This window comes from Camelus dromedarius, chromosome 15 (assembly GCF_036321535.1).
Source record: "Camelus dromedarius isolate mCamDro1 chromosome 15, mCamDro1.pat, whole genome shotgun sequence".
Lineage (NCBI taxonomy): Eukaryota > Metazoa > Chordata > Mammalia > Artiodactyla > Camelidae > Camelus > Camelus dromedarius.
Window position 1 is genome coordinate 54,217,588 of NC_087450.1, and position 24,470 is coordinate 54,242,057.

The window sequence follows — 24,470 nt, forward strand, 5'->3', positions numbered from 1 at the left end:
TTTTTCTTTCTGTTTTTATGTAAAAAAAGAACATGTGGCTTAGAGTTTGATTTTTGCCTTGTCAAATTTTAGTCTGCATTTGTGATTGTAAGTGATCAACAGAAAGAATTAGTTTAAGACAACTTCTAACCTCATTACAAATTCATGTCTTTTGTCTGCTTTGAAGCTTGGAAGGACATATTAACCCTTCTGGTCAGAGGCCAGTTTGGCCTCATCTGCCAAAACATCAGCAAAATATGCACTTCTTTGTCAGAGTTTAGACAAAATCAGTAGGAAAAGTTAAGTGTGCAAATCTGTGTTTAGTTCCTTACGGAAGATTTACTGTTATCTTAAATGTCTTCAAAGCTAAGACTCACTGCCATCAATGATTTTCTTAATCAAATGTGGGACAATATTTGATGTTAAAATGTGTCCTTACACAGATACTATATCCCTAATAATCGTGAAGTCACGCATTTCTAGAGTTGGAAGACACTTTCACAAGCATCCCTGTTCAGTGGTCACATTTTATAGGAAAAAAAAAAGAAAGGATTTTCTGAAAGGGAGAGGTTATGTCCTCAGATTTTATCTTAAATGTCACCGTTTCCAAAATGACTGCATCCACCGAGTCGTAACCTGTCTTGTGACCATTTTTATTCTCTTCTAGTCACTTACCGCTCCTGACTTCTTCACTGCCTGTCCGTGTGTCTGTCTGTCTATTATGTGATGACTTTCTCTTTCCATTAGAATGTAAATTCCATGAGAACAGGGATCTTACAGACACGCAGTAAATATTTGTCAAATAAATGAATATTAAATCTTAAAAGAAGTTTTCAAGGTCACCTTTAAAATGGCAAGGCCGGGGATCTTGACATTCAGTCTGATGTTCTTGCCATGAGTGATGGTTAGACCACACTGCTTCCCGCTTACGTGCAAGCAGAATCATTTGCCTGGAATAATGGAAATGCTTCCTTACAGAGTGCCCTGGTACATTTAGATTGATGCTACTTTATATTAATTTGCTGTATTTTGCTGATAGTCATTCCTGACCGGCTAGTTCCTTCTCATGGGGAGGCATACAGGTCACAAGCATGTTTGTCCAAAATATGAGCAAGAGGTCCGTGTGCCTTTTTTTTTTTAACGATGATTAAAATGGAGCAAGCATCCATATCCCTGGGTTCTGCAAATGGCTGGAGACCTTGAGAAGGTCCCTCTTCCTCTAAAGATCTGCCCTCTTGTCACTGGCATCAGTGGGGGAAGAGGGGAAGGTGGAATGTGTACCAAGTCCCCATCACTGCATTAAACTTTAAAACAGACGTGCAGAGTCTGTGTTTTAGATGAGGTCACATGACCTAGAAGATGAGGTCCCATGAACTGTCCAGCCTGTGAATGATGGAACTGGAGTTCACCCCCAGCCCTGTGTGATTCTGAAGCCTGTGTTCCTGGCCCTGTACCACACTTGCTCCTGTTTGCCGGGGGAGTAGATCCAGCACAACCTTTGGGCAGCATTGGATGACATGCTCACCTTTTCTCTTCCTGCTGTCACTCTATGTGGACTGAACATGATTTGGCCTGAGAAATCAGGCGTTTGGTTCAGAGAACAGAAAGCATGGCTTCATCTTACAGCATCTGTCACTCCCTCAGTACATAGCATTGTGCGTGTGAACTGCTGCTTACTTAAAACATTCTGAAAGGTGCCATGCCTCATACCTGTTGTTTGAACAGAACACAGTGTGAAATAGCCATTGAAGATTCTTCAAGCATAGATTAGGCACCATTCACTGAGCTGCAGTCTGGAGACAGAAGAAGAGACAAGGTAATTGGTAGTAAAGCATTTGGGCTCTTCACCTCGGAGACCTGCATTCAAATCCCAGTTCCACCACTCACTGCTCTGCAGCCTCACACAACCTCCGTTTCCTCGTGTATAAAGTGGAAATAACGTAGAACTATTGTGAGGGTCAAGTGGAGTCATACCTGCAGAGCTCTAACTCCCGTCCTGGCAGAGGACTCAGTGTGGGGACTCCAATCTGGTTAACAATGGGTTTAGTAACAAAGCAGTCAGGGCCTGAGTGCTCCGGGGCTGTGGGTGGGTCTGCACGTGGTGTGCATGAAGCTGCTGTGTCGGGGGGCAGCGGGGAAGACTGCTCTGAGGTGATTCTGGAGCCAAGCTCAGCACAGCTGGGTGCGTGGTGTGAAGGCAAGAGCCATGAAGAGAGGAAACTGGGAAGCACAGGTCAGACGGTGGCCCCCAGTGTCCTGCTCGGGCTTTACCCCGACAGCGCTGAGGCCACCGGCAAGAGAGATGCCCGAGGGGCAGTGTGATCAGATCTGGGCTTTAGGAGAAGCCCTCTGACCTCTGTGTGCGCAGGGGACCGGAGGGGTACCAGTTAGGGGACAAAGGTCTGGTCCCCGAACTTGGCCCTGAACTTCGTACCAGCTGTGAAGAGAAGAGGGGAGAAGAGAGCTGGAGGGGCCGGTACCAGTGCCCTGGTGACGGCTGAGGTGGAGGGGGGGTTGGTCCCCCTCTGATTTGGGCGCAAGTTACTAGGGAGAAAGTGGTGCCCCTTAACTAGCTGGGAAATCTGGAGGAGAAACTGGCTTTGTGGAGAGAGACACCAGGTCCAGGGCTGTATGTAGTATGTTTAAATTCTGACGAGCACTTTTTTTTGGCAAGGGGGTGAGATAGGGAGGCCCTGTTTATCCCCTTCACACAGGCAGACTTTCTTCACAACCGTACATGTGTCTTAGTTCAGAGACCCCTTCTAGGAAGTGAACTTGAGTTTAGTGAATGTCACTGGATGGAGATGGCTTTGACTCCATTGCAGGGCACCGTCCTCCCAGGGTCGGCTCAGGTCCCAGTTGGCTTTGGTGGCAGTGGGACAGTTACATCCGAGCGCCTTTGCTGAGAGGCCTGATAACCTCAGCAGTCGTGCTCTCCACGTGCTGCGTGTCTGCTCCTGCTTTTGATGAATCCGAGGGAGGAGGCGAAGAAGGGGGGAGAAAAGGCGGGAAAAACACAGGTGTTTAATATTGGAGAGCGGTGGGGATATGAGTAGCTGGGCATAACTTCGCTTATTTTTTTTAACTTTTCACTTTGAAAATTTTAGATTTAATTTACAAATAAAAACTATGTACGTTATACAAAGAATTTTGTATACTCTTCATGCAGATTCAGCGAATATTACCATCTCAGATAACCGCAGCTAACATCGATGCAGTACCATTTTCTAATTTAGACATAATTTGGATTTTGTCAGTTGTCCCAGTGATTTTTCTTCTGGTCCATGTCCAGTCCAAGTCACACACTGCATTAACACCCTGTCTCTTTAATGTCCTTGAATCTGATATAGTTCCTTATTCTTTTTCATTTTCCTTTTTGACCTTGACATTTTTTTTTTAAAAAGCACCAATTATTTTATAAAATGTCACTGAATTTGACTTTGTCCGATTTTTGTTCATGTGTTCAAGTTGTGCGTTTTTGGAGAGGATGCCATGGAAGTGACGGCATGTCCCCTGAAGTGTGTTATCTCAGGAGACGCGCAGTTTTGATGTGTTCCTTTACCGGTAATGTTCGCTTTGACCACTTGATTGAGGTGGTGTCAACCGTGTTTCTTCTCCACAAAATTATTACTTTCCCCTTTGGGATTAATAAATATCTGTGGTGAGGTACTTTGAGGTTGTTGTGAACAGTTTCTCATCACACTTTCACCTGCTAAATTTAGCATGCATTGGTGATTATTGCCTGGGATAATTACCACTGTGGTGTTTACCAAGTGGTATTTTTCTGTCGTTTTTTCTCCTCCCTTTATATGTATTTATTCACTTATTTATTTATATCACCACAAGCTCAGTGATTGTCTGTGGTTGCAATCTGTGACTATCATCATTTTAGTTTTTTTGCACAAATTATCTCAGATTTGGCTGTTGGGAGCTCCTTTCCAGTTTTCTCCTGCATCCTTCGACTTGTGCCCTCCCATCAGGTTTTGAACCACAGATGTTCTAGACTCCTCCTGCACTTTCCTTGCCTGGCTCTGGATTCACTCCCTGACTTCAAGGAGCCTGGACTTTTTAATAAAGAATGGTATTTAGAAGCCAAGGCTTAAGGGCTAGGTCTGCTCGTTGATACTGTGGTGTCAGGGGACAGAGCACTCATACGTCCACATCCATGTTTATATTTATCTATGATCATTTTAAAAACCATGAGTTTGTATTGATACCTCCAGGTCCATCCATTTCCACAGAGTTCACTCTAGTCTTCTCTCTTTCTTTATTTGTAAACTCTTTTCTCTGTCAGTGAGAAACTTATCCACAATGCATTTATTTATTTGCTTAATCCTAGAGTACATTTAAAATTCCAACCCACTTACTAGCTAGGGTATTTGTGTAGAGCTCTTTCTGTTAGCCTTAGAGTAATAGCACTCAAAAATAATGATATTTTCAAGGTTACCCCCCCCCCCAGACACACACACAGACACACACCTCCTTCAGTGTGAGTAACTATTCACTTATAGTACAGGTAAGTTCATCTTATTTCTATTTGTATGGTTTTCTCTGTTATTTATTTCAATTATAGATCTACCTTTTGAATATGTGAAACATTTACATGGAATGTGAGAGATCATGATGCTTTTTATTTTTCACTTCTGAAATTTTGAAGCTCAGACATTCTGGGCCTGTGATTGTGCTGAATATATGGGTTTTATTATAGTTTTATTCTTATTCTTTTTATTTTCGAGGCTATGTAGGTACCCTGTATATAGGATATATAGAAGGCCATAGGACTCAATGGCCACCGTTTTCTTCCGCAATGCAAAACTCCCTCTGGGTAACTTCTACCTGGAATAGAAAATAGATTAAAAATAAAACCTCTGACTATTACAGCAGAAATCTGTTTTCACTTAAGCTGAGAAGATGTCTCGTGTACTGTTTTCATGTGTTTTAGGGCCCTCTATGGACTGACTATTAGACTTTGTGTGTATATCATATCATTTTTTAAGTGAAGATTTATTTATTTTTGGTGTGTTTTTTAACTGTATTATTTAACTGTTTTCTTTTGGCAAGGGAGGAGATAATTGGGTTTATTTATTTTTTGGAGGAGGTGCTGGGGATTGAACCCAGGACCTCATGCATGCTAAGCATGTGCTCTAGCTTTTGAGCTATACCCTCCCCCCTATTATATCATTTTAATCTTATAATAACTCTTTGGCGGATGTGATCTTATCATTCTATTCAGCACATGAGGAAGTAGAGTAGTTAAGAAATCTCTGCAGTATCTCAGTGCTAAAATGTGGCAGAAATGTAGAATAATGAACTACCATTACTGGCAGACAGTGTAGAGGCTCAGTGTTAACTCTGGGTTAGACATCTATAAGGGCGTGTGTGTCTGTGTGTATACTGTTCTCTGTTAAGTTATATTATCCTCAAAGTAACCTGATACGTTAGCTATTATTACCTTATTTTTACGTGGTCACAGAGCTGTTACGTGGCAGGGTCAGCATTCAGTCTGAGACTGAAATACCACAGTGAAATCATTTCTGGCTCCATGAATTACTCTATTAATACTTTATCAACTTTAACTAAAAACCAAAGCCCGGCCTTAATAAAAATTAGCTTCTATAGCAGCTCCTTAAAGTAAACACACGTATTTGTGGAGGCTCATGTGGCATGACGGCTTATTTGTCCTAGAAAATAAATTGTCAGCCAAAATCTTTCCTCCTCTTATTTTAACACAAAGAATTTTCCCCCATCGTATGTCTCATTTTAAAACTGTTTCATTAAATATTATATTTAACCATGTGGAAGCATATATTATGTATTGAAGTCACAACAGCACTTATGGAGAGTGATCATAGAATGCTTTATTGTGTAATTTCTGTCTTTAGAGATACAATAAAATAAGTAGGAAGCTGTAAAACATGGCTCCTAACTGCAGTTGCTGGCCTCTTCCGTGTGTGTGTGATTGTGTGTGTGTGTGTGTTTATGTGCCCCACGTACAACTCCAAACATCTGGAAGCCCCTGGGAACTTAATTCTTTCATCGCATTCTCCCCATCCCAAGGGTGTGTGTGCTCTGCCCTAGGAGAGCCTTTCTGTGGCGACTGAGAACCATTTATTCTTGAGCAGTTCACGGCTAGGTGCTCAGTTTCCTAATACACCTGAGGAGAGAAGCAGAGGCTAAAAGTTTGGGCTCATCACAGGACCTAGAGGCAAAGGTAGGAGAGAATTCAGGTGCTCATTCTTATCAGAACACCCTTCCCGAGGCAGGTAGGCATCCCTCCCCCATGGGCTAGGGAAGGTGGTTTGACCCTTCAGGCTGTCTCAACAACACGTTCTCCTTTTATTACAAGCAGTGCAAGATGTGATGCTTATAAAATTCTCTCGGTAGCTACGTTTATTCTGTCGTTCTCTGCCATTGAAATGGGAAAATCTGGTAGAAGGTTAGCTGTCCCACATTTCATATTTGAACTTTAATCTTATTTCCACAACTTTACATTTTCTATTTAATAAAATTTATAAATACTCGGAAATGGATATGATCATAATTTATGTTCTGTTTATGTTTTCTTGTCTAATAATAATAATTAGCATAATGAATGGTAATAATACTGTTTTGAGTACCTATTGTGTGCCAGGCACTGGTCTGAATACTGCTTAGTTCAGTGGGGCAGTCTGACAGCTTCTAAGTCCAACAACTTATGACTTTTTGGTCTTCTAGAAATTTGACTTCCCTTCACCAGAGATCTTCACCAGATCCAGTGGCCACAACAGGTATTGTTGGCCACCTGAAACCTTATCAAAGGAGTAGCTGTAACAGACAGAGGACCACTAGAGACCATTCCTGTCACCTTTTTGTATTTCTATACATCTACTGAAGTAGGGATTTTGGTTGGTTGGTTGGTTGGTTTTGTATTTTGAAGCCCTGTGTACGGAGACAGCACGGTCTGACTTTACTGTATCCCTGAAAAGAATTGCACAGTTCCTGGGTAACTTTAAATCAGGTGTCATCATCCAGCCTTTTAGAACCAGCCTAGCAGCGCATAAGCTCACATGGAAGATAGGAATATGGTGATTAACAGCACTGATATCAATAATAATCCTCTACACGTTGGCAATTTCTTTCTATTCAGGAAGTACTTTCATATGCATTAATACCTATTCACATTCACAAATACCTAAAGATGAAATAAGCTGCCATCATTGCGCATAGGGAGATGCAGACCTCAGGAGCGCTGCCTCGGCTCAAGATAGGCACGTTCACTTTGAGCAGCCACAGAGGAGTTTAAGGCTAAAAGTCTCATCTGGGAATAAGTGACTCAGCCCACTTTTTCAAGGACAGTGACTCTGTGTCTGATAAGGAGGCTGCAGCAGCTTGACAAATTGACTTCCAGCAAGGGCGAAAGTCACCCAATTCAATGAGGAGGGAAACATCATTGTCAGAGACAAAAGGGAAAGAGGTGTTCTTCCGTTTGAGTCATTTGAATTTTGCCCTTTAAAGTCCTGTGATGTTTAGTTAGTGGCGGCAGCGTGGAACCGGCACCAGCTATATGGTGCCTGTAAAACAGGTAACGTTTGCACCCCCAGCTCACTGCTACTTCTGTTTTCACAGGAGGGGAAGGACAGAAGAAAACAAGGTGTAGGAATAAGTAATTTCTCTGAAGCTTATTTTCACTGATCTGTGGAAGGCATACTTAAGAGTCGTTTCAAATACTGTATTTATTGCACAAGTGAGATTTTCAGAAGATAAAAATTAACCCATGATTCCATTATCCTAAAAGAGCTATGTTTCTTTTTCTATCCTGCTTAATTTATAGACATAATTCTTACTAGAAGAAATCATAGCACACATCCAGGTTCCCGCTTTTTGTACATAGCATGTTATGTAGATGATATAAATGCCTCCTGTCATTTGCTGTGTGTCTGCCATGTGCCAGCTTCCCACTAGCTATTGTATTCATATTCTTTTATTTAATATTCACAACCACCATATAAATGTGTATTTCATCTTACAGAAGAGGAAATTAGGCCTCAGAAAGGTCCAGTAATGTCTCCAAAATACACATTTTTCTGTTACTTTATCAGCTCTATTTTGAAAGCTGTGCATTTAATAGAATCTCCCTTTATCATTTATTTTAGAGTCTTTTTGTGTAATATGTTCTGAAGTACATTATGAAGTCCTTATGAAGTACGCTGAGCATTTGAAAGCCACCTACTGTTAGTTTTTCCCTGATGTTGAAATACGTTCTACAGTCATTTCATATTGTAGCTGTATTTGGACACTTAAGTCAGTTCTCTGTACTTATATTCTTATGAAATATATTTAAGTTCACTCATTTTGAGTTTTGGTTACCAGAATTTATATTTAAAGCCTCATAGGACATGATGAACAAGATAAGCTTATAGTCTTCGTAAGTTTCGATAAATTTAGGTATTTTAATATGTGGACACAATCTTAGATGAACACTTGTATATCAGAGAACATAATGATTGTCTGGCAAAGTGTATATTCTTTATCATGTGCTAAAAAAAGCATGTGCTTGAGTCCATTTTTAGGCCCATTTTCTTCTCACAGAAGGCAATGCTTTTGCATCTACGGTGATAGAATTTAAACCTGCCTTCTTAAGAGCTGGGTAATAACGATTTGAAATCCTGTACAACATAATGGAGTATGTAAGTGTGCGTACACAAAACAGGTGATTGTGTACGTCACTGTATTTTTCACATTTGTATTTTGAACATGGTGTTCAATGCTCTGAAAAGTAAGTGACTAATAATTGAAATGCTGGGTGAGGATTCAGAAGAAAATGTTTCCTGGCAAAGCCACCCTGTTTAAGTCTGCGTACATGTGAGAAAGGTGTTACATGAAGGAGTTTATTACCAAACACATTTTAAAAAATGGGATCTAATATTTGCACACGAATATAAAAACAAAACAAACATACAAAGGTCTCATTTATAATTTCTTTTCTCTTTCCTTCCCTTTTGATACAGTTCACGTCCTAAAAATGTACAAGCTATTAGTTTCTGAAAAGAAAGAAATATAAATGATATTGAAGACATGAATCCCTTTTGCCTAATCTCTTCATTTTCATGGTATGACTCTGCACTTCATATAAAGGAGAAACTTCTTGTCATCGCTTCCACGAAAGCTAGTTATGGAAACTTGAATATTGGCATCGTTAGGGGACCTGTCATTCAATTGTTCTAAAAACTTTTTTAGCACAAAACCTTCTCTATAAACTGTAAAAACTCAGATTATAACTCAAAAAGAAGAGAGCCGCCATATACCGACCCTCTCCCCTGCTTCAGACCTCCAGGCGCCTCCTATAGCCTCCTAGATGTCAGGGGCTTTTGGAGCCCATTTTTAAGATGAGGAAAATGAGACTCAAAGAGAGGGACTTGGCCGAAACCACAGAGCTAACCACAGGCATCATCATGTGTTGAGACATAATGTCAGCAAACATGCCACCTGCGGGTCTTTTTCAGTCGTCTCCTTTTTGGTGGGATCTTTTTTTAAACCTTACATCTTTCTTCATTTAAAAAGAAAGAACAGCCGAAACTTTATGGTAACTCCATGAATATTTAATATCATTCTGTGCTACAGTACTTTATAAATAATTATATCTTCATTCGTTCTTTTGTATATCCACTCATTCGTTCATTCACTCACTCAGTAAGTTCTCTGCATTTCCTCTATATCAAGCGTGATCGATTTTAAGTCGCAGGGATAAAGCAGTGAACACATAAGGTCTCTGTTTTCACCAATAGATATGCAATATGTCACATCCTTGTAAGTGCTCAGAAGGAAAGTAAACCAAGGTGAGGGAGGTAGATGGGGAGGGGGCCACTTCTTTAGGTGGGGCAGTTAAACGCAGCGCGCTTTCTGATATGTTGACATTTGAGAGACTTGAAGGGAACGAGGGAATGTGCCATGCAGGTATCTGAGGAAAGAATGTTCCAGACAGAGGAAGCAGATCCAGGCTTCCGAGGTGGAAGTGTGGGTGATGAAGACACAGAGCGCCTGCAGGGCCCTGGGGCTGGAGGAGTTCAGGGTGGTGAGGTCATGTAATGACAGGTGTATGTCTTGAGTTTGAGAGCTTTTTTTTTTTCAACATTTCTTTATAAATACACAAGTAAATATTGCCAAACTCCCAATTAGACCACTGATTTAAATAATTCAAAGCTCATCTATCTTACTGAGCCCTCTAGTTTCAGAACATCCTGATCTGAGTATAATTATCTATGGGTTCTGCCGCTTGCTTACCATGTTACTAGGATAGGTAAGCCTGTTTCTTCATCTGTAAGGAGAGGTTAACAATACCTGTGCTGTTCTCCACACAGCTGTTGTAAGGGTCAATGGGCGTAATGTATTACAAAATTTTTTCAACAGCTAGAAAATGCTTGTGGGTTATTATTCTGTGGAAGAATGACTGTGAAGGGGGCACTTTAAGGCAGAGTTTGAACAATCTGACTGGTCACTGTCTGAGCGCACTCCCCATAGTAACCACAGTAGTCTCATGGTGACACACAGGTACCATCCATTCTCATCCTTCCACGGTATCACCGTCTGAGTCTTACATACCCAGACATAGAGCATCTGTGTTGAGAGAGCCTGTGAAACAGGAGAAGCAGCGTTTGGCTTATTTTTATATTTAAAACTGCATTCTAACTTAAAATAGCAAATATTTTCATTTACAGAGGTGTCAGAGATGTGATTCAGGACCGCCTCAATGTGTAAGAAGTATCATTTGGTCATTTAGTGAGAGGAAAAATGAGTATTCTTTATTTGACAGACTTTCTTTTGCATTAGAAATGGAGATGTGAATAACAGATCTTTTATTTGATTATGATTTATACCAAAAAAAGTCATGACAGATGTACTGTAATAAAAATCTTTAATTTTGAATTAGAGAAATTTTCTCGACAACAGAAGATTTAGCAGTAGTAATGCTAAAATGAAAATTTGCAATGCATTTAGGATAATTTAAACTAGAAATATTAGCAAATGTTGAATATGGTGAACTATTGCAATTTCACATGAGACAATTTAGTATTTCTTTTAAATTACAGAACTGGTATCCTTTTAAACATTTAGCGTGTATGAATACACATGTGCCTGAAAACGTTATATTTATATTTAATTTGCATATTTGTCTTTACATGGAAGAAGAAAACATTTTAGAAAAGAAAACATTATTATTCTGATAGATTTATGTCAGTTTTCTGTCAAATTGCAAGGTGTTATTTTATTCTTGAGTCTAATATCTTGAGCGTTTTGTTCTCAAACAGGTAAAACAGGGATACTTCTTTGTGGTAATTTTAATAAGGCATTCATCTACTACATTTGGATAAAAACTCCTGTGCACGTAGATATTTAGAGACAATTCAATGTTTTAACATAACATACATTGCATGCCAGTAAGCCAGTTCTGTGGAAACCCACTTGTTTGAATTTATTTTGATAAAGAATATTAAGAAACTTCCCGTGATTGCGTTCTAAAAAAATTTTAACATGAATGTTTGAAACTGGGTAAAGCAGCTTTTGAAGGTGTTTTGGGGGGATAGGGTTTGGGGTGGGGGATGTTGAATCCTCTCTTAACACATTGTAAAGATTTCCAAGAGAGTGTTTCATCAAAATGGTCCAATTTGAATTTCTCTGTAAACCAGACGGCTTTGGCCGCCAGTTTCAGGTGTGTGTTCGCCTTCCAGGTGGGCGTCACTGACACGGAAGATGAGGAGAAGCGCCACTCACTCTTCGCGGAGCTCCTGGACGCCAGTCAGCGAGACGCTGAGTTTCAGCACCTGGTTTTGCTCTTGCAGGCGTGGCCGCCTATGAAGCCCGAATATGTGTGAGTATTAACGCGGGAGATTTCTTCTGTCTGACTTCAGGTTTTAAAAATCAGTACCTTCAGAAGAGCCGTGAGAGATATATATAAAATCGGTCTTAGCCTTTAGATGAAGTTAAAATTTTTTCTTGAAGTATTGCAGTTTCTATTTCTCCTTGCCCCTACTAAACCCAAAAATTTTCTTTAAAAATAGACAGACAGTGCTTGATAAGAATATCTGATTTATGGTGTCAACAAGATAATTTTGTGCCAGTATTTTCACCAGGAAATTTTTTGACTCTTAACACGGCTGACAGTGCTCACTTGAGAATCCACGTGGAGTAAATGGATAATTCCATTTATTGAGAACACACAGTGTTAGGTGCAATTTCCATGTTATCAGTTCACACAACAAATCTACATGGAAAGGCAACATTAGCACATTTTATAGGTGAAAAAATTGAAGCTCAGAAGTGAAATAACTTCGGCCTCACTCGGCTGTTAGGTGGAGGAGACAGTTCTGACCACTGCTGGCTCCCTGCACAGCCCACGTGGTTTCCTCCATGTCCTGCCCAGCTGGCGGCCGCAGCTCTGAGCTACATGATAGTGGTCAGACCATCCCTGTGCTTGTCAGCCAAGGATTCCTTTGGAAGGAGTGGCCAGATCTCCTCCAAGCGCATATGCTGTCTGTCAGGACCGGCTGCTCCTTGCTGACAGAAAGCAGCAGCCCCTGCGCCTCTTCCAGATGCCCGGCGGGCCTCCTCTCCGTCTTCCCACGCTCGGCTGTGTGCGCGTCTCCACACCTGAGATGTTAAGGATGTTTTCCTGAAAATCAGTAGTTCCGTAAGCAGTGTAGGACCACTCAGGAACATCTGGACAAGCCTCTTTACCTTCACCCTGGCATGAGATTCTTAGGGATTTCAGAAGCCAACCAAGCAGTTTTTCCACCGAGTCTTTTCAGAAAGGAAAGAAGCATTTCTTAGATCTCGATTGTTGAGGGCAGAGATGGCATGCTGACGTGGAGCTTTTGAGAACAGGCTCTTACCTTTGCTGTTTGAAACTCTGCAGTGCAAGTTCTCACATCATGAAGACTTCAGCTTCACTTGTGACAGCGCCTTGAAACAGCATTTCCGTTGGGTTCCCAATTATCTCGGCAGCGCTGCCTCAGGACCTGGGGTGCTTGTTAAAAACAGTGCTCGCTTGCTCGTTGGGTCCGTCTCTCGTACGGGAGTCCGAGCATCAGTGTCTGAACGCTCCGAGGTGACCATAATGGGAAGTAGATGAGGGGCCCCCTCGTCAGATTGTTAGTGATGCTTCACTTTTTCAGAAGATCATTAGGGCTGAATTGTAGATTTCTTCATACACTCGAAATGGATCATCTCTTAGACTCGAGAATTTTTCTGATTCAAAACATGACACCTCTAGTGTCATAAACTGTGGTTCTGTGCTTTCTCTGACTTTTAGAACACTGCCCATTTCACATCACTCACCCACAAGATGCAAAATCAGCTTCATTTAAAACATTTATTGCACTTAAAACATTTAATGCGTTGGTAGACAAAAAGATACTCATTTTTAAAGGTATATTCTTACTTTTGGAGTCTCCTGGGAAATCTATAAATTGCTGACCTGTGTGAGGAATTTACAAACCTCCTTTATGAAATCGTTAGCATCAGAACCAAGCATGGCCAGGCCACTTATCCGTCTTACAGCTGTGTCTCCTTCCTCTACCCAAGAGCTAACCAGAGGGCAAGTCAAATAAAGTCCATTTCTGCTGCTTGCCTGGCCCCAATTTGTGTTTTACAGGAGAATGTATGACGGGATATTTAAACACAGGTTCTTAAAAGCACTTCTGAGTACTTTGTTTTTGGCCAGACAGTGCAGTGCTTGACTCCAGCGCTTCCAAAGCAACCCAAAAAGGAGGCGGGGAGGAGGAGGAAGGGTGGTGTGACAGTGACTGAGTGTTGCCAGGCAACACAGTAAAGTTAAAAACTGAGAAATTTGCTTGATCCACAAGACTGCTAATTCACCAGCACCAGCTTTAGACTTTTAGTTTTAGTCCCTCGTGGGAACATGGATGGAAAGCTTAATGGATTTGTACTTACAGAAGATGCACGTTTTCCTCCTGTGTACCCCAGCTGGCTGGTGGAAAACGCATTTTGATCATTGTTTTCCAAGACCCTGGAGTGCGTGGTGCTGGCTGACCAACGTTTCTGCTGCAGGGAGGCGGCCCGTTAGAGAAAAATCCAGGAGAGCTGAAGTCAGACTTGAAAGACGGAAACAGAGGCGCGTCCTTGCTACGGAGACTCCTCCGTCAGCCGCTCTCGAGCTTTGTCTGTGCCTTGAAATCAGCAGTGTTCTGTGTCCTCACGGGCTGTCTGTCTGAGCTGAGACACAGAGGCTCCGCCAGAGGCCTGTGTTGTGAGCTCCCGTGTTGATGTCACTTACCCTTGATGCTCTTCACAGGCGCAAGGAATGAAATTCTTTCAAGGGAAGGACCATCCTGAGGGGTTCAGTGTCTAGGATCCAGAGCCGTGCTAATGAGACAGCACTCTTAATAAATAGTAAAATGATTTTAAAATGCTGTAGGTAAGATCAGGACCCGGGCACGAGCACACCTTTAACTTGGGTCTTGAAATGTACATCCTGATGTGTGTCTGAAATAAGGGTAAGTGGCAGCCAGAGGCGGGACACGAGAGGCAAGCTTGTGCGCTTTCAGTCTCGGAGGTACGGAAAGTAAATAGTAAGTCAGGTGCTGGGAGTACACTTCACAGTTACACATCATTCATTAAACGATGCCCCCTGTGGGGAAGACAGTATGTTGCCTTTTCAGAGTGAAAAGAACCGAAGCCCAGAAAGGTCGGGTGGCCTCCCCAGAACCATAAAGCTGCAACCTTTAGAAACTCAAGAGTTAGCGTTTTATAAAGACACCCTCGATACACACTCAAACACACGATCGCAGGAAAACAAGAATGAGAGTGCGGATTTTTACAGGAAAACAAAACGACTCCTTACTCAGACCCCGTGCTTGTGGGCAAGAGTCAAGATGATGTGAGCATCTTCTGAGACACCTTAAAATGAGAGCTTTTAAGTAGCTTCCATGAGTCACCCCAGTAGCAAGTCAAGGAGCCAGAAGGTGCGTCCGAGCTGCTGGGCTTCCAAGCAGCCTGTGCCCCTCACACCCCATGCCCCACCGCCTCTGTGCTGCTGGGGTCTTGGCCATGCCACGGTCAGCTCCTTTCCCTCTGCAAGATGTCCTCTCTTCCACAAGATAGACGTGAAGAAACACATCATCTAGATTATGATTGCAGTTTTCCAAAAGCATTTCACGTCAAAAAGGGGGGTTTCTTGTCTATATTAAAATTCTTATGATTGCTCATAGCTTTAAGCATGTCCAATGCCATGCGTTTTTCTCCCTTAGAACCAGCGTAACCAAGAACCCGTGGGTGAGACTGGCTACAGCGATGCTGACCAGGTGCCAAACAGAGGACAAGGAAGGGCTGGGGAACGAAGTGCTGAGAATCTGTCGCTCTTTGTATGACACCGAACAGATGCTGCCTGCGGAGGTGAGTGGGTGCCTCAGGCGGCTTTCCCCGGGGGTAGCCCTCCCCCTTCCTGGCCCTTTATTATAAGCAATATCAGCGACTGTACTTGGGGAACATTTAGCTTATGTTAAAGGCCTATAGTTTGTAGCCGATCAGATGAGGAACAGCAGCGCTGGGAGGCTGCTTCGAGGCGGCTCCCTCTTGGTTGGAGCTCTGAAGGCCTTTTCCTCTCACAAGTCCCAGGATAGAGCCCCGTCTTCACTTTTTTGAGGGGGTGCCCTTTTATGTCTAACTCAGGTTTCTGCTCCAAGGGGTCATGGTAGCTCAAGGGTCACATCTGTGAACCAGGCCAGTTGGTAACGGAGTGGTGGGCCGCAGTGGCCCTCGGGGGTAACCAGCCGTGCTGTTGGACAGCACTGTGATAAGACTGCACGGCCACGGTGTTTATTCTCTGTGAACGTGGTGGAAACTCAGCCACTTCCACTTTGACTCTTGTTCTCTATTTGATCCCATAATATGACTGTCACAGAGATACCTGTGTTATATACAAGTATATATTAATTACAGCCCCTGCTGCAGATCTGAGCTCAGCAGTATATTGTTTGAGCAATTTACCTGTCTTAAATGTAAACATTTGGATAATGGCACTAAACTGATTAATTGGTTTTTGAATTTCTACCTCATAGGAGATAAACTTGAAAATAAAATTGTAAATATGATTCTCTGAATCCTCGTTGTAATCACTCCAGGAAAATATTCTCATTATGAATGCACATTTAATGAATTATTTTCTGAATGAGGGACTGGCTAAGTGTTTTTTGATTGCATTTTAAAATGTTGTATCCACTTAGAGAAGTTTTCCAACCACAGCGTGACAGAACTATTCTATAGTGACCTTACTCCAGTGGTATGCAATCTGCTTGTATCAGCTCCTGATTTACTGTGAGCTTCTCTGCTGTACTGTGAGCAGCTGGAGCGGGGAACCACAGCTGTGTCATCTCTGTTTCACCCAAGGCAGGAATCCACATACTGCAGGGAGTGGAGACTCAGTTTATTACCCCCACTGAGGTAGATAAGATGTGAATAACATGGGTTTCATCTTTGCCTTAACATAAGCTAAGGTCAGGCATTGCTAGATGAAGACCAAACACCAGAAGTGTCCTGCTCTGAGTTCTGCCGAGTCTGGGTTGGCAAACATCACTCACGTCACTTAGGATCTGTCATTCCTGTGGAACCAGCTGGTGGTAATGGCAGTGACTGGCCTTTGCTGGCGCCCTGGGGCCTTCACTTCCGCTGTCCCGTTTCACTTTCATCATCACCCGTGAGGAGGTTCCGTGCCCTGCATTTGATAGCTCGTGCAGTAGACGCTCTGAGGCCAGGGGTCCTGCCCCAGGTCCCTCAGGCAGTGAGTGTACGTCTGGTCCTCAAGTCTCCGTGCTTGAATGCTTAGAAAATAAACACTTCCAGGTGGGTGCTCTTACATACCCCTGGGGTGTGTGCATATTGAATGTCAGCCTTAGGCAGTTGTGTAAGTTTTATTGTCAATTTTTTCCCTTTTGTATGATACTTCCCTCAAGAGCAGCCTGTAGTGTGTAGGGTCTAGATGATCAGTGTTTTAGATGTTAAGTGTGAGGTTCTCCATCAGTACCTAAAGATTTTTTTTTTAAAATACTGATTTACTTTGACTATAATTAGTTCTAAGGCAAAGAACGTAATTTAGCTGAGAACATGGCCATTGCATCTCTGACCCACACATCATCCCAGTAGCTGCATAATCGAGGTTCAGTAACAGTTACATATGTCATCTTTTAGCCACCAGGGGGTGGGTGATAGATAATATCTGAGTGTCCGTGGCAGAAGTAAGTCCTGTCAGGATTACACTCAAAGTCTAGGGGAACCTTCCAGGACATATAAGGAAAAGTGTGTTCTTTTTATTGACCAATGTATAAAAAGGTATGCTTTCTATTTCCTATTTAAAAAAAAAATAAAAGACTCGGTGGTTAAATGAGAAGCTAAACAGCTGTAATGATGTGAGGATCCGCCTCCTTCTGCAGCCCGGGTGACGTGCTTGGACAACGAGAGTAGCATGTGAAATGTATTTGTAAGGCTCCTGTTTGGTCTCAGAATCATCTGGTCAGTGATCCCAAGTGTTTTGAGGAAATCAGAGTAGACAGCCCGGCGCCTTAAGCACACACCACACCACACCGCAGAGGTGGCCTCACAGTGGAACCTGGAGCAGCACGGGCTTGAGCAGTGTGGTCCACTTCTACGTGGATTTTTTTCGATGCTAAGTACTAGCGTGCCCCCTGGGGTGCGGAGGGACTGTGGGTGCGGAGGGCCGGCTGTGAGTTACACTTGGACTTTTAACTGCGCTGAGCGCCTGCGTCCTAACTTCTGCATAACTCAAGGTCGGCTGCACTCACCTCTCCTCCTTGTTAGGACCAGGAGCATCCGAAGGGCAGGGGCCTCAGACCCAGCACAGCAGAAGGAGCCCTGCTGTTCTGCTCTGGACGGGGCTACAACCCGACCTGTGGCCAGAAAGACTCTGGACCTCCGTTCTCTCGTCTCTGAAACGAGGGGTTCGGGTGGGTGATCTCAGGGGGCTTCTGGTTCTGGCTGTGCTGCAGGGGTGCAGGTCCAGTCCAGGGAGGAGCATGAGCGGAGGCTGTCTGTTTGCTTCTCCGTGCACAGCACATGACTCACTGCCTCTCGTGATCTTGGGGTGAGGAGGAAGGATGGGGTTGAGCCCCCTTTTGAAGCAGGTCGTTATCGCTTCTCTGTTCCAATTGGATGCAATGAAAGATCATTATCAAAAGAGTTGTGTTGCCCAGTGACTCTTCTTTGTTTCTTTTTGCTGCTTTCTGCCTTTTAATTGGGTGCATTCGTGGATTTTTTTCTTAGGATGTCATGATTAAAGGAACTTTGCTCAAATGGGTACTATTTTTATTAATCGCTAAATGTGCTCAATGTGAATTAGAATTGTTACAAAGGAAGGAACTTTATTTTACCACATTTGGAAATTATATAGCCTCATTTCAGAGTTCCGTAAGATTGACTGTCACTATGGCCGTAGAATCATCCATGACTCAATTTTTTACTCTCGTATCTCTGGTGCCCTCCTGCGTGGTTTGTGAAGTCTGTTTGCTTGATTATCTCTGACAGGACTTAAAGGGTCCTACTTTTTCCTTCATCCCTGTTCCCCACCTCCCCACTAGTTTCCTATAGGTAGAGGCTTTTTATTTCTCGACTCTTCAGGACGCCTTTTTGTGATTACCTGCTGTTGCTCATGGTACTTGTTTACTTATGGCCATGATGGTTTTGCTGATGGAAAATATTACCAGAAAGATAAAGTTATGGTTTCTCACAGGTCACGTGTCCACCAGTCTTGAAAGTCACGCATCCTTCTTCTCAGCTTGTATCCATGGCAATGAAACATTCTCAGGAGTAGGGGGATCTGTAGAATCAGAAATTGGCATAAAACAAGTTCTTGGCATTTAGGTTTAAAACTTCAAGTTCCAGCCGCCCCTTAGTGTCCATGATTTTGCTGAGGTGCAGATGCTGTGGGTGGGGGTGTGGGAGTGAGACGCCCAGCGGAGCCCAGCTCCTAAGTCTCAGCATGACTGTTCTCTCTCGTGGTGGAGGCACTTCTGATGATGTCAAGAGCTTGATTTTTAGCCTCGACAACACCTGTCCCGGCAAACCTTGTGCCCCACGCTCTTGTCACAGGCCCTGCAACACCTTTAGGTGCTGGATTCCTCCAGACCAGCAGGAGGGTTGTGTGAGAACGGAAGGTCCATGGTGGACCAGTCCTGCTTCTCTGACAGCCGTCAGCCACAGGGACCAGGGCATCACCGTAAGCCACAGTCCACAGGCAGGACAGATGCCCAGAGTTCTGGCCCGGCTCTGGGCCCAGGCCCACCTGCTCCTCTTCATTCAAGGTCTCGTGTTATACTGTGTCTTGACGGTCAGACAGACTTGAGCTGTGAAGGTGCCATAGAAGGGGTTCTGGGGTTCACTCTGCTACTTTGCCCTTCCTTGCAGCTTCCAAAATCCCTTTATAAATGTCCTAGTAAACTGTCCTCTTGTAACACAGGGGAAAATACCTGGTGAGCATAGTATAGTATTTAATTACAGGGTAAGTGTTTAGCCAGGAACTATTAGCTGAGTGATAAAAAATACTCAGTAGCTCTCATGAAATGAGTTGTTCCATGGCTGGGTGTCCTTGCCTGGCTGTGGGGTATCTATCCATTGTGTCTGCTTGAGGGAAATAAAGGTTATTTCAGTAAGTTTTTCATCAGAGCCAAGATCAGCCAAGCGATGCGCTTAGTCTGAGCATCACACGTTGCTGAGAAATACCTGCTTGCCACGTACTGGTAACTTACCGAACAAGCAAATACGAGTGTTCAGAGTGGGAAATCCACAAATATTCTTAGGTACAGTATGTACCAAGTTTAAATTTCATCCTCCCAATTATTTCCTGCAGGTGTAGGCATCCCCGGGTTAAAAATCCGCATTTCTCTTCAGCCCAGATGCTGAGTGAGACCCCTCTGTGTGTCCTCTGTGCTTTAAGGCACACGCAGCACTTTTCTGAGTTAGAATCCATGTTTGAAGTACACGTTTTACAAAACTGTTACCTTGGTGATACTGATCGTTTTCACACAGGTTTGTGTGGCACAATGTCCAATCTGATTTCCAGCAGAATCCCGCTGGGTGAGAGCTAAAAAAAAACCTACAATGAGTGGAATTCCAGGGACCTTTCTCCCAAGCTTTAAATAGGAACTTTTGTGTCCACCTTATTTTATCTACACTTTATAATAATGTAAAGGAATTATGAAAATATCATGAATTTGAGTTTTCCTTCTCTGATACACTACTGTTACAGCAGCACAAGAGAAAGGTCAGACCCATACAGGGCAGTGATTCTCAGTTCTTTCAGAAACAGACCTCGCTGTATGTAGTGAGGTTGCACTCATTGTCTGGTCTTTGGTCCAAGTGTTCTGTTCTTCATGTTACAGCTGAAGTCAGGACACCGAGGGAACATATAACTCAGCAGGGAGCGCTAGCTTGCAAATTTATTTTCTATGCTTTTATACTCTTGTTGTGAAGGATTATCATTTGTTATCTTATATAAAAACCTGCTGTCTGATGACAGGTTTAGCCATGGTAAAAAGAGCCAAGAATAAAATTCAAATGCATCTGTGGAGTTCCAAATACATTTGGATTTTTCTGGACCACAGAATTTTCATGAAGATGGAATATCTTAAGTATATCAAGCACTCGGTTTACCTTGACTTTAGAATTATAAACAGATTTTAAAATATTTGAAACGCTGATTTCCTTTGTTACGGTAGATGATAACTAGATATTTTTGATAGTATTAACGGTTGATAGTTTTATTGTTAAGCATCTTGTAAGTGCTGAGCATTGTGCATTATTAGTCACTCATGCTTATTCTCTCACACACACACCCACACAAAGCAATGCGAAGTAGATACAGTTACCTCCATTTTATTTATGAAGAAATAAGGGCTCTGAGAGTTTAGGAAAATAAATTGTAGCTGTCTGTCCATCCAGTGGGATGCTATGCAACCACTAAAAGCAGTGCCATGGACGAGCATCCGACATGGGGAACGACGGTCACAGGAGATGGCGAAGCGAGTGAAGCGGGTACCCAACACTAAGTCAGCGTGGTCCCACGTGCACGTTTCGCACAGACATGCACCCTCGTGGGTAAAGGTGTGGGAGGACCGCGCCTGGGCGGCCCAGCGCTTCCCTGCTTTCTCACTCACATTGTCGCCTGGTGCTTTCAGGGTGTGAAGGAGCTGTGCTCGCTGCTGCTCCAGCAGTCCCTGCTGCTCCCGGCCCTGAAGCTTCTCCTCGAGAGCCAGGACGAGGGTCTGCAGGCCGCGGCGCTGGAGCACGTCACCGCCATCACTCAGGTACTCCAGGGGACTTTCCTCTTCTCTATGTTTCAGAGAAATGAACTCATGTAGCCATTCTCATAAATAACAACCACGATTTACCTAGGACTGTCTTATGTACCGAATTCTCTGAATTCTGTTTGTCTAAGTACATACTTGTTTGTTTTACGAACACTTACTAAGTTCCTCCTATGAACTGCACGCTGTGTTTAGACGCCAAGAATACAAATCCAAATGGTGAAGCGTTTCCTCCAGGGAAGCAGTGGGTTAGTCTCTTAAGTAAATGTCAGAGCATCCTGGGTCCAGTGGACTAGTCCTTGCCACCTGGAATTTGGGCGAAGCACTCCTAGTGTCAGGCAGGTTTTCTGGGCCTGGATGTGTGTGTTTGGTTATCTGCTAATTAAAGGTGAGAAAGCGGCTGCAGGAAGTGCTTACTGGCGCCACGGGAAGTCTCAGCTCGCGTTTCCCCCCCGGCAACCTACACGCCACTGAAGCCGCCTCACCTCGCCTCCCGGCTTGAAGATGGGGCGCTGGTGTCAAGGCTCCAGATTCCCCCTCAAGGCTGGTTGTCTTGTTACCATGATTGAGGGAGAAACTTTCACGTCCCTTTTTAAACTTCACACTTTAGGATTAGATAGCGCAGGGTTGTGTTTTAATGAATTTGCGTTTTATGATCGTTATTGAAACCCCTCTGTAGGGTGATCTTCTTTCATCTGAAGCGTGTGTGTGTGTGTGTGTGTGTTTTAACAAAAATATAAGAGGGTGTCTTCCAGGCACCAGAAAGGAAAGGAGAATCCTACTGCAGAGGTGCAGTGAAGAGACTGATGAAAATACGCCATTGATGTAAATTTTGTTAATGACAAAGGAGGCAGAAAGTGGAACGTAATTGCATTTGGAAATAGTCATAATGAACAAAATGAGAAAAATCTAGTACCTTTATTCATTTAGATGTATTTTCAAAATAATGCAAAGCTTCTGTGAAGACTTTGTGAGTATCCGTCATCACAGATTGGTGCGTAACAGGGGCCTTTTCAGAAATCAGTCTGCAGTAGGAAGGGTGGGGGCTTGTCCGGTGGTAACCTCCCTGTCTTCTGGGCTCAAATAAAAGTTGCACAATGCTAGGGATTGACAAGAAACTAAGAGCTACAGTGAACTTTTTTTTCTTAGCCAATTTTTTATTGTAAATCCAAGAAATCAGGAGAAGGGGAAACTGAAGGAAATCAGGCTGCATACTTTCAATGTTTTTTTTTTCCTCAGCACCATTGTACACTGTATTTGTATCTCGGCTTAGGTGTTCCCACTAAACTTTGCCATGGGCCTCTTTGAGAATAAAACAGTGATGTATTAAACACTGCCTTTCCCTGTTCGTCCTGCATAGGGACTTCCCGATGCCCTGCGGAATTCCATAGGTCAGTATATCAGTTTTCACTTTAAAAGAGTCTGTATCTCGAATGCGTCAGTCAGATGCAACTAGAATGCAACTAGATGTAATCAGATGCACCTGGAACAGAGACGCCCTAACTGTGAACTAACCACGCCACCTGCTCTCACACACCACACACACACACACACACACACACACAATCAAAATAAGAAACCACATGGGAACGCTGCAACACCCAAGTCATTTTTAAATGGCACCAGGGCACCATCATAACACGTCCACCTGCGCCTCTGATGTGCAGCACTGTGCTGAAACTCTGCGGTCGTGAAGCCTCACTGCAGACTGTGAGTGGTTTGCCTGGGGTTGTGCCAACACCCAAAACCTCTGTGGCCTTCAGGTGCAGAAATCCACGCCAGCGGTGTACCGTGCTGAGGGGAGGCACCTCCCTACCCCGAGACCCTTACTTCTAGGAATTCAATCGTGAGACTTACTTGAAACTTCTCCACACTGAGTTGAGGATTCACACTGGGCTAGCTCCTCTGTGACCTTTAAGTGTGTTCAAAGACCTTTTGCTTCCTCCAAAGAACTCAAGTGTTAACAGAGTTTCCCAGTTTTTCAATACTTTCTTTTAATTTTGAGGTAATTTGAGTTCACATTCAGTTGTAGGAAATAATACAGATCTTTTGTACTGTTCACCTGGCTTCCCCCAGCAGCTCCAGCTTGCATAACTACAGTGTAATTATAACCAGGACATTGACAGTGATACGGTCTCTGGACCTTCGATTTCACACTTGTCCATGCCCTCATGTGTGTGTCTGTGTGTAAAGTTCCGTGCACCATTGTCACACGTAGATCCATGTGACTGCCACTCCAGTCAGGGTACAGAGCATTTCCATCACAGCCCTTTATAGCCACAGCCACCGTCTCCCTCCCCACCCACCCAGCAACCAGTGGCAGCTACTAATCTCCATCTCTGTAATTCTGTCATTTCAAGAATGCTGTATAAATGGAATAAGAGATTACTATAATTCATCACTGCTCTCCCAGCACCCTTAGAGGGTCATGTTACACTTTCCTAAGGGAAGCATTTCACTGGGCCTTTTTGCAGGGTTCCTGGCAGGCTATTTTAGATTGTGCTTGGCATTGCAGTGGAAAACAGAGAGCATTTGCTTTCTTTCTTGTGTGTTTGTTTTGCTGTTCGCTCTGCCCAGTAGTAGGGGCCCTGCGTTCATCAGCTTGTTTCTTCTCTTTTGGTTGTGGATGGTAGTTCCTGTTGACATTAAAAGAAAAGGTGAAGAGCCTCCTCTGATAGGCAGTCCTTCCTGCACAGGGCCTGGATCCAGATGGAAAAATGCCACCTCTCGCTTGCTGACGGCATGTGTTATTCCGCTGTTCGCTTTGAGATACTGACAGCTTTATAGGTGCTTACATGCAAAAGGGTGATACTCAAGTGCTGATGCCTGAGGTTGTGCTGGCTGTTCTTTAGCAGTGATCCTCACTCCTTCCTCTGAGCTCTTCTGAAATTGCAGTCCTCTGGTGTTTGGCATGTCCTTTTTACAAATGGCCAACAGCCTCTTTCCTGGGCCAGAAATAGAAAGGCCGTCTTAGAAATTATATTGTTGATGAATAATTAAAACCCTCATATGTTCCAGACTGCTAGATCAGCCTCTCTATCAGCCTCTGAGAGATTTAGAGCTCCCCTTCAAAGACGCCTTCTTTCCAAGAAGGCTCTTCCTTGCGAGTGTGTTTGAATCTCATCTCCGGGATAGTTCTTACCAGGTGGGAGTCTCCTGACTCATCTCATCAAAGTAAGCAGATGT

At 43.4% G+C, this 24,470-nt stretch overlaps 1 protein-coding gene across 2 annotated transcripts in view; it reads left to right on the plus strand.

Moving 5' to 3' along the window:
* NBAS (NBAS subunit of NRZ tethering complex) overlaps positions 1-24,470 on the plus strand; it is a 277,368-nt gene that overhangs the window by 244,588 nt on the left and 8,310 nt on the right. For both annotated transcript variants that reach the window (XM_031466598.2, XM_031466600.2), the window contains 3 exons: positions 11,685-11,824; positions 15,222-15,366; positions 21,156-21,284. In XM_031466598.2, coding sequence (XP_031322458.2) covers positions 11,685-11,824; positions 15,222-15,366; positions 21,156-21,284 — 414 coding nt within the window. The remainder of the gene's footprint in view (positions 1-11,684; positions 11,825-15,221; positions 15,367-21,155; positions 21,285-24,470) is intronic.